Source organism: Carassius gibelio, chromosome A25, assembly GCF_023724105.1.
Source record: "Carassius gibelio isolate Cgi1373 ecotype wild population from Czech Republic chromosome A25, carGib1.2-hapl.c, whole genome shotgun sequence".
In the NCBI taxonomy this organism is placed as follows: domain Eukaryota; kingdom Metazoa; phylum Chordata; class Actinopteri; order Cypriniformes; family Cyprinidae; genus Carassius; species Carassius gibelio.
The window spans coordinates 10,485,487-10,500,916 of record NC_068395.1 but is presented as its reverse complement, the minus strand read 5'-3'; the positions used below and the strand labels follow the sequence as shown (position 1 = coordinate 10,500,916).

General features: G+C 36.5%; 1 protein-coding gene across 1 annotated transcript in view; it reads left to right on the top strand.

The window, feature by feature from the left end:
* The first annotated feature begins 385 nt into the window (after nt 1-385).
* The window catches only part of LOC127947010 (metabotropic glutamate receptor 8-like), a 142,628-nt gene continuing 127,583 nt past the window's right edge, over nt 386-15,430 (top strand). The window contains exons 1-2 of the mRNA XM_052543898.1: nt 386-516; nt 1,486-2,268. Coding sequence (XP_052399858.1) covers nt 1,762-2,268 — 507 coding nt within the window. The 5' untranslated portion in view covers nt 386-516; nt 1,486-1,761. The remainder of the gene's footprint in view (nt 517-1,485; nt 2,269-15,430) is intronic.

Below are 15,430 nucleotides of genomic sequence, written 5' to 3'. Positions count from 1 at the left end.
AGTACCTGCATGCAGGAATGCTATGTGTAAGTAAACAGTGTTCACACTAGATGGTGCAGTGGGATAATTCACAGCAATGACTGTTGGACAACTTGATCTCTTCAAACCAGCTGTCAAGCCCCAGTGAACTGGTATTTATACGTACAGTTATCAGTCTGACCAGTAACAAACATTTATTCCAACAATACTGTCATATAGCATCGCGCGCACCTTTTCGATTATAAAGAATAAATGATCTTAACTTGAATGTCATAGTCTTTAAAAGGCTTCTACATAATAAATTATTTTATTTTTGGGTATTTCTTAACATCTCCGATGCATGGTTCGCAGTTGCTTGATTTCACTTTGTCTTGAATCAGCTCGGGGCGCAGAAAGTGTCCGAATTGTCAGACCAATCATAACGCAGTGGGATTATTTGCGCGTGAAATGATGCGCTCATGCGCGCTGTCCCTCCCTCCCAGGAGCATCAAAGCAGCAGCAGCGACCAGCGCACGAGCACAGCGCAGGCATCTGCAGGTATGAACGCATTCAAAATGTTATTTCTTTATGTTCGCAAAAGCGATAGAGTGAGTTTTGCTGCTCTATAATATGGTGTTTTGTGTTTGTTTAAATGTTGCAATGCTGTTTGTGTGCAGCTATGGTCTGATGAAATGCTGATTGCATTTAATTGATTTCAATTATTTGAGATCTTAGGACATTTTTATGCAAGTTAAAATATTTTAAAGGTGTTTTTCTTTTTTCTTGCAATACCAACAGTATGTTCAAAGCATTTTCTTCATTGAAGGCATTTAATGAGTTCTTATGCAACAGGGTTGACCGTTTGCTCTATTTGTTATTAACTATAAATAGCAATAATTACAATTATATTTGATAGAGTTGAATGTATTGCCCATACTTTTTACCGAAGAGGTAGGCTACTTAAAGTTTGCAGAAAATTTATATTCTATCATCATTTACTCACTTTAATGTTATCAGACCTGCAGGACTTTTTCTTCTTCTTCTGTGGAGCACAAAAAGAGACCCTTTCAGTCACATTCACATTCATGGTATGGAATAAGATGCATTGAATGTGACACCTGAAAAAGACTGACAGTCTCCAGCCATCTCCATTTGTCATCCATGGAAGAAATGAATGCATTCACAATAACACCAGGGTCAGTAAATGAACTGGCCCTTTAAGATTTTTATCAGTGACGGAATTAACTTATTCTACATTGGTTTTGACTCACTTGTTGTATAAAGATATTCAAAACTACTGTGTTAGACAGGCTAATTATACATGCATATTTATGCATAAACACATGCATGTTTTAAAAGTCGATTGTCAGATTAGATGTGTTTAGCAAATACACAAATGAACTGATCGCTCTCGATTTTTCACACTTAGAGCCTCCCTACTGTGCAGTGCATATGTGTGTTCTGATAAATAATGTGCCCAATCTATGCTAATGAAGGCATATTCCTCTGCTGTTCCCCCTCACACAGGGTTTTAATGGTTTGGGACCTCTGTTATTAAGGAGCTAACAACTATGTGACTGCCTCACATTCCATCATCTATCACATTTGTGAGACGCCCTTCCTCATTTGCCCCCCCCCCCAAAACTTCCAGGTGAATCCAATGGTCTCCTTGTCGTCAGATTCCATTATCTGAGAGGGCACTGATGACCCCGTTCGGTTATTGTGCTCTGTCCCTGCTGGCTTCCCATCTTTGTAACCACTTCCCCACTGCTGCTTGTGCGTCTGGATCCACCTTATGCCGCAATGGTGATTACCTTTGAATGGTATGGGTGTCTTCTTCTGCTGACAGGGATGGCTGGATCCGTCAGCCAGCGTATGGATCCACTGATGCCCCCTGCTCCTGAATATGCCCACTCTATACGACTGGATGGTGATATCATCTTGGGAGGTCTCTTCCCGGTGCATTCTAGGGGTGAACGTGGTGCCCCCTGCGGGGAACTGAAGAAGGAGAAGGGTATACATAGGTTAGAGGCCATGCTCTTTGCCATTGACCTTATCAACAAAGACCCCGACCTGCTGCCCAACGTGACCCTGGGGGCGCGTATATTGGACACCTGCTCACGCGACACCTACGCCTTGGAACAGTCACTTACCTTTGTGCAGGCACTCATAGAGCGGGATTCTACTGATGTGCGATGCGCTAGTGGCGAGCAGCCCATCTTTGCCAAGCCGGACAAGATTGTTGGCGTGATAGGCGCAGCTGCAAGCTCCGTCTCCATCATGGTGGCCAACATCCTACGCCTGTTTAAGGTAATTCCTGTCTATATGCTACACTAGAAGACGTGACTTTCCGCCAGGAACCACAGAACCCTTATTTAATGTTGTACAGGGTGTATTTTCTAGAACTTTGCATAGCTTTAATGATGGTTTTCAAGGTTGAGGGCATGTCATCCAACCTGCCATATTGGCCTCTGCTTGATTTGTTGTAGTCTTAAACAAGTGTGAGTAAATTTGTGCTAAAATAACAAAGTTTGATTGGAGCGCAACCTAAGCCTGTTTAAGATAATTTCTGTTTATGTTACACTATATTTCTGTGAGTAGTGCATCAATCCATCATAAAAAGTGCCCCATGTGGCTCCAGGGGGTTAATAAAGGCCTTCTAAAGTTAAGTGATGCTTTTGTGTATGAAGAATATTGATATTTAAAACGTAATAAACCATAATCTCTAGCTTCCGCTAACTGTTGTACGCATGTTCAGAAGATAGTGGCATTCCAGCGGATGACGTAGGATTTTTAAAAATGATTTATAAGCATACCTTGCTCAGTTTAACTATGCATGATTTTATGGCTAGTTACATTTTATAATTTGCATTTATCATCGTTTTCACAATGCTGTCCATGTCCCACTGCTATAAATATGAAATAAGGAAGTGGTAGCTTCTTGAATCTCATGGAGTAATTAAAATGCATTCTCAGGAGGCGTTCATTTGCATACACTTTTTTGGTTGGTGTGCTGGCATTTAGTGGATATAGTAGCCTGTAACTGAATCTGTTTTGAGGGCTAATCAATAATCATTTGGGTCTCTTGAGCACCAAACAGGAACCGCTGATGATTATAAATGAATAGAAATGTGACTTTTCAGAAGCATCTCCAATAGTGTTGAATCACTGGCTCTGTAAATTAAATATTTTTCCGGATTGTCCTAAACTGATTTATTTGCTGCTATCAGTGTTTGATGCTGATTTTCTCAAAAATACTGCCGTTGGGTTATCTTATGTTCCATGTCTCATTAATAATTGAGTATTAGTTACAGATACTAAATATAGCTGTCTTGTAATTGGATCCAATAATGGGTGTCATGTTTATCTGAAGAAATCATTCAACTTTTCAACTGCAAAAGAGATCAGACACACCATTACTTCATCTGAGTATGAGAGTAGAACTACAGAATTGTTTGGCCTCTCCAGTTACAGATTGTGAGTTACAAAAAAAAGTTGCATTTATTTTGTGATGTAATCATCAGAGTGGACTTTTCTTTATTGAGCTTGTTGACTGGCTACTGCATTGTTACTTAGCTTGAGCATTAGTCATTTAAATCAGATATCAATTGTGGATTATTTTTTTATTTCATTTGTTTCTTTGTACAATCACACGCATTCAGTAGTAGTAGTAGCACTTTATTGTCACTAGTCATAAGTACCAGCAAAATTAGCCATTCACTGATCAACTGAAGCTGAGGCAGTAGATGCTTGATTCCTTTTCCTGTTTTTCAAAAAATTTTAGCATCCCTGACAGCGTAGAAAATATGTAATTGGATTACTCTGAAATTTCATCATAGCGTCTTTACTCTTTCCTCTGCTCCTGCCTCTCATTGATCTGCAGAGACTGGCCATTTGATATGTGTCTGGAAGTCTTAAAACAGGATGTGATTGGACAAGTCATCAAGTTTGTTTCTGCCTTGAATTGAATGTAGCTCAAGGTTAGCAATCCGTTTAGTAAGAGAAAGTGAAGTAGATGTAGCACGTAGATTAGTAGATTATATATTGATTTTTTAAAGAAATTCTGACAGGAAGTAGTGAGATGAGGTTGATTTTGTGCAACCCAATTATCTTTTGCTGCTTCTAGCATAGTTAGCTAACAGTCTTAAACACATTTGGAACAAAATGCTAATGGTTTTTACTATATTTGTGTTGTGTCAATAAATGTTTACAAAGATGTGATAATCCTATTGCTAATGTTTTCTGATGTAGCCTTATGTTGCAATGCTAATATCCTCTAGTAAGCGTGACTTGTTTGCTAGCTTCTAATTAGCACATTCTGTCAAACTTTTTGGTTTCTTAAATGTTGTTTGATCTGCTGTTTATAAGTATATTGAATGTGTGATTAGTTTTACAAGCAAAGAGTTTAGCCAATCACGTTGAACGTCATTTGCATAGTCTTAAAGGTACAGCACCACAAACAACTAGTTTATTTCTGAAGATGTGGTCACATTTACTGCTGTTTCATGAATTTTCGAGGTCAAAATAAAGTGATTTAAATAACAATCTGCAGAGTTTCTCTTCAGGTTTGTGTCAGGTTGGTCAATTAAGCAGAAAGCTACAGTACATAGTTTGAAAGTGACTTCTGTGTGAACTGTGGTTTGTATGTCGCTACACTACTAAAAACAGACAAATAGCAAAATATTTGCTAATATGGTCATGTAACTCTAAATTGCTACTGTTTGGTTCAAGAAATGTATAACTGCCATTGCATTTAATTACATAATAGGCCTTCTGCAGTGCTTGATTTCACATGAAGTCATCACAAAATAAAAAAAGTAGCTGATGATAAGATAAATTCCGTATTCCCTACACTTAAACAAATGTCCAAACAGCAATTGAGATCAGTGATGAAGCACTTTATCACAGTCAGGTAAATGGGAAGTTAAGAATAATTCAGACAGTCACATTGACTGCATGTATATTTTAGCAGCTCATCCACTCAGAAGTGTAAAATATGTTCATGCATATTTCATGAAGGGGAAGAATAAAGGAGACATCACAGTCCGGTTCAGATAATGACTCTATTGGTCACCAGTTGCAGACCGTGTCGGGGCAGAGGTAATGCCCGTCTCATCCATCTAGCATGTAACACAGATGTAAGACTAGAAACAATTTGACCGCTACTTACCTGAGATCACGGCAGAACAGACAGAGGTGATGTTGGGTGGGTTGGGGGGGGGGGGTTACTTGTTTGCTTTCTTTGTTTACCAGCGCTGAGATTGAATCATTCAAAATCTACACACTTTTGTAGTGTCTTGTCTTGTTTTTACAATAGCATAGATTAAATCTAATTTTGTTAAAAGTGCAGTTGCTTCACACATAAATGATCTGAATAAATAAATAATGCAAAAAATAAATAAATGAGCCTCCATAAGCTCAAAGTACAATTCACCAAGTTTGTAGAATAAACCCTGAATGCAGATCATGTTTGTAAATGTGAATTTCTCAACTTAAGAAATATACATTTTACAAATAAGATGCCTTGAAAAGATAGCTTCATACATGGATGATCTGTATGCATGAATAGATAAGTAATACAATGAAATAAATACTTTCTCACAGAATAAATTGGCTGAAAAGTGTGATTTCAGTTCAAAATAAATGTGATTTGTCTTAAGAAAAATTTAAACCTGTAGATGCATGCTATTGAATGAATGCAAATTTGCATGTGTGTGAATGTGTATTTTTTTTCCAGTTTAGGAAATAATGAGTTTACTAATAAGGAATTGCTTCATACATGAATGATCTGAATAAATAAATAATGAAATAACATAACAGCCTTCTCTCAGAACAAATTAGCTGAAAGTACAATTTTATTTAGGAAACACATTTATATATTGTCTCATAAAAAAAAAAACTGTAAATACATGTTTTTTTTTAAACCAAAGTGATCAGTTTGTAAAATCAATGATGAATGAATACAGATGTGCATGTGTGCAAATGTGTTTTTCCAATTTATGAAATAATGATTTCACTAATAATTTACTCTTCATACTTGAATGATATGAATGAATAATGAAATAAAAGAACTGCTTTTCACAAAATAAATTAGCTGATGAGTACCATTTCAGTTTGGTAAATTGTATTTGTCTTAAAAAATTTATACAAAAATAAATAAAACCTGTAAATACATTTAAAAACAAAGTGATCAGTTTGTAGGATGAACCTTGAAAGTATGAATGCGGATGTGCAGGTGTGTAAATCGGCTTGATTTGTTTGGCATTCAGGATATGATTGCCACCTCCTGGTCCCAAATTATGGCATTAGATTAGGTGAAGCGTCGCACTGCAGTCTTAATCAATACACAGCCTTAGCACAGTCAGAGAAACGGAGGAGGTAAGATATTCATTCTTTCCTGTAGCTGAGGCTGTGAAAAAAACATCTTTGTTTTCATGCCAGCCTCCTACGCAAACTCTCTTACACTGAGATGAAATGTGATCGGTGCACTGGTGTGACTGTAGCCCTGTATTGACTCAGTGTAGAGATATGAGTGGGGCCAGTCCACCTTAAAGCATATGTTTCAGCACAAGACAGGAAATGAGGTCATAGTGCATAAAACTATGTTTCTTATTCATCATTTTATCATTTGTCAATGGAATTTTATTTCTTTTTTCTAAATATTTCTTCCTCAAAAGAATCATTAATAAAGAGGAATCAGAACTGGAATCATTAAATAGGTTCAAAGTACTACATAAATATTCATGAATTATACCACTATTTGCACCTGGACAAGTGAAAAAACGCATTTAGATGCTATTTATATGCCTGCTTTGTGTGCTATTCTTGCAATATGGTCTATTTAGTTCTATCTCCAGCTTGTAGATTTGCTAAACTGCAGACTATGGGTGTTTTAGGCCTCTGCTCTGCTCGAAGCCCCAAACTGCACTTGTGTAAGATTCTGCCGTGTGCTGGAAACATCCACATCATCAAATTGCTGATTACACCACAGTAATTGGGCTAATCAACCGCAGTTATGAACCTCCGCAGAGAAATAATTTAGAAAAAAGCCACTTTGAAAGTAGTATCTTAGCAAATTTGGGGTTTGCAAAATGTTGCAAACGTATAGGAAAGTATCCCATAGAGTTTTCACACTGGTTGCATCAAGTTCTCATGAATTTAAGGGCAGGACAGGAAGAACCCTGAGGGGTGAATTCACTAAGTGCTGCAGTATTTCAGCCAAACAACTTCCATCTTATTAAGCTCATTATAGATTGCACTGTATTCAAAATTCATTTCTATTTGGTGCAATTAATGTCGTAGTGTTACTGTGTGCAGAGACCAGGTGGTAAGCACAATTTAATTTAGATTTAGATGATCACAGCATCAGTTATTCATCAAATGATGGAGACAAGCATTGTAAATTGCCATAAATCCAGGCTTGCAATGTAGATGAGCCTATTTTTGCATTTTAAAGAGCCTGGATCGCAGTGATCAAGCGATACTGCACAGTATTAAAATATGCCAGATTTCATAGTCTGCTGCATCCTTCAAAACCAAGAGTTCACAACAAACCTGAAAGATATTTTACCAATCCGTATGAACAGCTAATTATGAAAGGTAATTGCAACTTTGTCTCACAATTCAAACTTTCAACATTACATCCCACAATTAATATCTCACAATTAAGACTTTTTTTCTTCTGTCAATTCCGAGCTTGCAATTCTGTTTTTTTTTTCCTAAAACAGAATAAATAAATGATAATAATAATAAATAAAAAGGTAATTATAATCGTGCAGTTCTGAGTGTGTATATTTTATAATCGTCTTGTAATTGTGAGTTTCTTTCAATGGTTCAGTTATATTTAACAATTCTGAATTTGCGAATAAAAAAGTCAGAGTTGTACGGATGTCAGTGGCTCTTTGTCAAGCCTCTTAAAAAAAATAAATATCTAGATTTGTTCAAAGCATATCTAGCTTTTGCTGTCATATCCATATTAAATAATTCGCTAAATCATTTTTGGGAATTGACTTTTAAATCTCTCAGCTCAACCAAACCGATATTGTTCCCGCCAGCAGACCTTGTTATTTCAGGTCAGTATTGAAAAGACATCAACATGATTATCTAAACAACAAAACCGTTCATTACAAAACACATTATTAGCAATGAATCACCCTGTGAATCATGCCTTATTGTCCCAAAGTAATCCCCAAAAGTTATTTTTGCCTTATTTTTAACAAAACCATTTCACCATTTAATTTGTATATGTGATCTAATATTCTCTTTAGTTGTGTGAAGTACCCTGATGAATCCAGTGCTTTACAGTTGAAGGTGGTCATTTTTAGAAAATGAACAATATAACCAATTCAACATATCAATTACTAGTTTTTTAGGTTATTTAAAATCATTTTCATTTTAATCACGCTTGATTTTATATTTTATCACCATTTAATTCACAGTCTCGAGCACTGCAGTGGAATGGTTAGGGAAACCTGTTTGAATACATACATTATTTTTGCAATATTGGTTGTTCAGGAGGTGCTGTCTTATTTAAATGTACTTGTGATTTAATAGTAATTATTGATATTTTAGTGTTTAATAGGAATTGAAAATTTTGGTGGAGCTGATTTTTTTTAGAATAGAAACCAGCAAGAAATATAATGAAAATAAGACCCGGCTTTGGGAGTTTCTCTACTGGGACATTCTGATCTGAAGAACTGTGATGGATTTTAAATGGATCAATTCTGGCTGTGTTTCAGCTTTCATTTAAGCCGTTGACAGGATAGGTATGAACTGGTATGTTTAAATGGCCTGTTTAGTCATGAATTTATCACTTATTCCTGGTTATTATGCAGTTATTTTTGTATGAATGCAATAGTTCACCTAAAAAATTGAAATGTGCTGAAAATCACCCACAGGCCATCCAAGATACAGATGTGTTTGTTCCTTCATGTGAATAAATTTGGAGAAATTAAGCATTAAATCACTTGCTTACCAATGGATCCTCTGCAGTGAATGGGTGCTGTCAGAATGAGAGTCCAAACAGCCGATAAAAACATTGTAATGTAATGCCTATTTTCTCCAAATCTGCTCTAATTAAGAAACCCAATGTTTTTGGCTGTACTACTTTTTTTAATGTGTCACAGTCCTTCAGTTTAATGTCTGGAATAGGATGCCAAATTAATTATAGTCCCACAGCAATCTCTCTCTTCATTTGTCCCCAGAGACCCCAGTAATGAGAGCTCTCGCCTCTAATCGGTTAAGCACACTCAAACATATAACAACAGTTGAATAAAACTCACCTTCAGTGACGGGGGCATGTGAATCATTACCCCTGACCCCACTCACATGCTCCAATCGATCACTTCACTCGCAAAAGCCTGTGGTTGAGCATCCATATGTATGAAAAGGATCCCACAAGTGGATGCAGTCGATTGAGCTCCCACATTCTTGCAAGTACTGCCATTTTTATTCATTTTTTTTTAATGCACGCTCTTTCACAATTAGCATATTCCCCACCAGTGAAATACAGCTACGCATTTTTTGTGTCCAGGAACGCAGTGGAATATTCTGGTCTACTTTCTCAGGTTTGGCTTCAGTACCTATTGCATAAATGCAAAAAAGACTAGTAGGCCATATGCCTCACAATAAATTTTAAATAATGTGTGTCTACCAAAGAGTTTACACACAGGTGAAAGAATGTCAGATGCTCTTCTTAAAACAACCGACTGGTGCCGCTTAAAAACGCTTTGGGGGGACAGCGTTTTTTCCAACTGATATGCTTTAGTTGCTATGATTTTGAATATCCACTGCGGCAACGTATTAGGCTACTAGTACCTCAATTTTCAGGATTACTAAATATTAAAAAGCAGTTGGCTAACCAGTAATATTGACTTCTTTATTGTTGTAGGCAGACGTTGTACAAGTTGGGTGGTAGGTCGCTATTTGTCCCACCCATCCTCTATTTGCGGCTGGGTAATATAAATAAAAAAAATAAGGAAAAATGTAAAAAGAGGGCAAGGGCAAATGAACTTGTAATCATTATGGCAGTGCATCAAAATTCAGTGCCATCAGTTTGCCAAAAATAACATGGAGTGCTTTATGCACCATTTACACAAAAATCTTTCTGCTCGTGTTCCATGAATTAGAGGCCTATTCTGTTTAAAAAAAAAAACAAAAAAAAACCTTCTGTCTGTTGGCATGCCTGATAATAAAGATATAATTACATTTAGATGTAGAGAATATTCAGATTTGCATTTATATATTCAGGATTTTTAAATATATATTCGGATTTACAATTATATTTTCAGAATTATATCTGTATATTCACTAGACGGTACTGACCAGGCTTAACCCTGCTTCGCTTCAGTGGGCAACCTGTCTTGGCCTGCAGGGTGATATGACTGCTTTCCACATTAATTTGGTTTTGTGTTTATTTTTATATCTTCTAAGAAGTTTTAAAAGAAACTTATATGAGAAAAAAAAGAAAACATTTCCTGCGAGCTCCATTTATTCTCCAGAAATATGACAGAGCAACCTTTGGGTGACAAAAAAGGGTACAATATTTTTTCCCTATCCACTTCCGTCAAAAGATATAGATGGCTTGATATAAAATATACTGAAATGAAGTTAAGTTACTCCCCAAACAATACAGCAGTACTACAGCGGATCCTCCATTCTGTAATATAGAGCAATAATCTCTCCTCTCCTGCAATGTCTGGTTTGATTTGGAGAGATCTTACTGCCTCTCAGTCCGTAAAACATGCTGATGGGAGGTGAATTATCTGAAGTGTTTGCTTATGGAGAACAGTGTGTGAATGAGGGATTAGACTAGCACAAACGAGGTCTGAAATTCAATTTTAAAGAACATAGTCTGTTTTATGCTTCTCATCACTCCAGATGCTTTTTGTCCTTGCAGCTGAGGCGAACAGTGATCACAAAAGACATCTTCCTTTACTTAAGAGGAAATGATCAGTCCTGCATACTTCATATTTAAGTAATATGTACAATGAGGAACTAATATGAGACCAGTGGAGGAGATATTTGTTGCATTAAACTATATCAGCAAGCTTGCTCACAGTCAACTCTTTCACTAAACTAGTAGCTGCTATACCTAGACAGCCTAAGGTTCTCATTGCATCATTTTTATCTGTTTTTATGTATTTTTTTAAGTGTGCACTGCATGTACTGTATCTTTCAGAAAAGGCAGCAATCCCAGAATACACTGGGTGAAACGTAGTTGTAAAATAAAGTGTAAATATGTTAATGTGTACAAACCCGATTCCAGAAAAGTTTGGAAACGGTACCAATTGTAAAAAAACAACAACAACAACAAAAAAAAACAGAATGCAATGGTGTGGAAGTTTCGAAGTTTCAATATTTTATTCAGAATACAACCTAGATGACATATCAAATGTTTAAATGTATCATTTTAAGGGAAAAATAAGTTGATTTTAAATTTCATGGCATCAACACATCTCAAAAAAGTTGGGACAAGGCCATGTTTACCACTGTGTGGCATCCTCTCTTCTTTTTCTAACAGTCTGCAAACGTCTGGGGACTGAGGAGAAAAGTTGCTCAAGTTTAGGAATAGGAATGTTGTCCCATTCTTGTCTAACACAGGCTTCTAGTTGCTCAACTCTCTTAGGTCTTCTTTGTCTCATCTTCCTCTTTATGATGTGCCAAATGTTTTCTATGGGTGAAAGATCTGGACTGTAGGCTGGCCATTTCAGTACCCGGATCCTTCTTCTACGCAGCCATGATGTTGTAATTGATGCAGTATGTGGTCTGGCATTGTCAAGTTGGAAAATGCAAGGTCTTCCCTGAAAGAGACAACGTCTGGTTGGGAGCATATGCTGTTCTAGAACTTGGATATACCTTTCAGCATTGATGGTGGTGCCTTTCCGTAGATGCAAGCTTCTGAACAGAGCGCTGATAACAACTTGGGTTGTCCTTGTCCTCTTTAGTCCGGATGACATGGTGTCCAGTTTTCCAAAAAGAACTTCAAATTTGGATTCATCTGACCACAGAACAGTTTTCCACTTTGTCACAGTCCATTTTAAATGAGCCTTGGCCCAGAGAAAACACCTGCACTTCTGGATCATGTTTAGATATGGCTTCTTTTTTGACCTACAGTATAAATTATAATTTGTGCTAACAGCTTCATTACCCATGATGCTGTGCTCAAAATTCCACCAGTCAGAGAATCACAGACAGCAAATCATGCCAAAAGAGTGTTTTATATATTTAATATGTATTACTAACAAATACAGTTGACTACAAATGTAATCAACAACTTTGATTTGAGTCTCCATCATTTTTAATTTATGTCATTTGCAGTGCTTCATGGGATTGTAGTTTTTGCACTAACTAAGGCCCTGTCCCAAATGGCACAACTAATTGTTGCAGACTAACAATGGCCACCGTGTTCGTATGCCCGTTAAGTACATGAAACCAAAGGGTGTCCCATTCGTCATATTAGCTTTTAGAAGGGTGATTGCGAATGACCCTTTTGTGGCTGCTATGTGCCCTCCACAGCAGACTTTTACCCGACAGTCAAAGCGACATAACGTCATGAAAGTGTGGACACAAGGGTTTTGGGTGTGGTCTTGGACTTGGCCTAAGTCATTAAGTACACAGTCTTGTGCTTTATTTTATTTTAATTTTAATTTTTTTTTTAATTTTTTTTTTTTTTTTTTTTTTTTTATTATATGTAGTATTTATGTATTTATGCATTTATTTTTGCTTCAGATACATGTTTGTAATGCTCCATTGCAGATAGGATGCAGTCTTAGTTTTCACTTATCTGTGTAGGCCGTAGACAGCAAATCAACTCACTAGGTTTTGGAACAACTCACTAGGTTTTGGGACAGAGTGGTTTTATCACTCTTTCTTCCATATTTTTCAAAAGTCATTATAGATGTTTTGCCACATGCTAAGCTGAGTGTACTTAAGCAACTTCATTATCAATTGACATTTAAAGGGGGGGTGAAATGCTATTTCATGCATACTGAGTTTTTTACACTGTTAAAGAGTTGGATTCCCATGCTAAACATGGACAAAGTTTAAAAAATTAAGTTGTACGTTTGAAGGAGTATTTCTGTTCCAAAAAAACCTCTTCCGGTTTGTCACAAGTTTCTGAAAGTTTTTTTCGAGTATGGCTCTGTGTGACGTTAGATGGAGCGGAATTTCCTTATATGGGTCCTAAGGCACTTCTGCCGAAAGAGCGCGCGCTCCCGTATAGCAGAGCACTGAGAGGCTGAGCACAGCCTGATCAGAGCGAGAGCGTCGCGAAATGTCACAAAAGAAGTGTGTTTTTGGTTGCCAGGGCAAGACAACCCTGCGCAGATTACCAAAAGAGAAACAGCATTAAGGGACCAGTGGATGGAGTTTATTTTTACAGAGCATCAACGGAGTTATGCAAGTGTTTTTTTTTGTTCCCTGCATTTCGGATTGCACATCGTTTATTTCTTAAGGATAAAGCAGTCCCAACGGAAAAGGGTCATGATTGTGTGTTGGAACCACATGCGGTGAGTAAAACTGCTTCAAATATCTCTGTGTTGTTAACTAAGCTATCAGCACGTAAGCACATCAAGTAAACAACATGCGATGTTGTCATCAAACTGCACTTTCCACATGTACAGTTAAAAAAAAAAAAAAAAAAAAAAAGACGACATAAAGTGGAACTTAGTCATTTTCCAAAACCGCTAAGCAAATATATACAATTTCAGTACATACCACATAGCATACCGCCTTTGCTGATGCTGCTCTTGTTAAATTTCAGCCTCTGAATCTGTGTCACAGCTTCCACATGCTCTCAACTCAAAAGCCTACTGGCGCTCGTGATTCTTTAGCTCCGCCCACACGTCACGCCTCTAGGCGCTCGTGTTTTTCCGGGAAAAATCGGTACAGACTATCTTTCTCTTATAAATATAATAAAAATAAAGACTTTTTGGAGTTATGAAGGATGCAGTACTACTCTATAGGTACTCAAGATTAACAGGATATTGAGTGAAAACGAGCATTTCACCCCCCCCCCCCTTAATGCTTTTAATGGTTTGTCATTGTCCCTTTAAAACTGAGAGTAAGAATTTTGTCTGCTTTAGCAAAATAGTGACATTATGAGGGGTAGGTCAGTTGTTTGTTTATTTATTTTTTGCGATTATGCAAATGGAAAGTTGTCCTTGCAGTCTGCTTAGTGTAAGCTGAATAGTTTTGCTTAATAAGTGTAATGAGGTAATAGGTCAGCATCTGTCTTAGGGCTGCAGACCAACGCATGACTACACATCAATTTTGTGAGGGTCGTTTATTAACCAGGCATTCCTGCAAAATTAAGAAGTGGTTATAATATAATATAATATAATATAATATAATATAATATAATATAAAACAAGTAAAATGTATTATATTATATTAAATTATATTATTTAATAATATATTATTCATTTATTCATCCATTAATTCTCTAAACCACATATTCTCTGGAGAGTTGAAGATAGTATAATAAATCCACTAAAATTTAATTATATTATTATATTATAGATAATATAATAGCAGCTGTATGTCTATATGATAATGAATACAAAAATAATATAATTGAACCATTTATCTATCCATCCAATCTCTCCCCTTATCCTCTTTAGGATATAATATAATATAATATAATACAATTTGCATGTATCTTCAATATAATATAATATAATATAAAGTGACTTTTTTTATATAGCACGATAATATGACACAAGCACTTCCACAAAACTTGGTGAAAAGCGATAGACAAAATGAGGTTGATGTTGTGTTACTGAATGCAACTACATACATTTCTAGGTGTGATAGAAGGGCCCAGTTACTTTATAGGTCCCTGTATGTTTGTAATATACAGAATTGATATGCTTGTGGCTGCTTGAACGTTGTGATATGTGTGTGATGAGGTCTCCTTTAGTTCTTGACATTGAATTCCAAGGTGTTTGATCCCGACTTGCCCCCAAGACATATCACACTCAGCATGCAGCCTGCCATGTCCATGACTTATCAGATCTAGAGATATCAGATCTATAGCTTTAGTTTGTGTGTGTGCTTCATGCTGACCCTTTGAAAAATCCAGTGGAAATTCATACATACCAAAGGGAATGTTGTGCTTATCTGGTTCTCTTCTATCTTACGCCTTAATTTCTTCTCTCAAATGAGTAGTCTGTTAATCTAAACTTTTTTGGTCCCTTTTTAATGTAAGTCTATGTTTTTTTTTTTTTGCATCTTCAATAGTAGCAGTGTGTGGAAAAAAGTAAAGTGTTGTGTAAATGTGAAAAATGTTTTTAATTAAAGGTCCCATTTTTCGTGCTTTTATGAAGCTTTGATTGTGTTTACAGTGTGCAATATAAAATGTGTTCATGTTTCGCTTGTAAAAAAGACAGTATTTGTCACACAATTCACCTATCTCTATACCGCTGTTTTTACTGTCATAAAAACAGGCTGATGACTTCCTTGCTCTATAAAG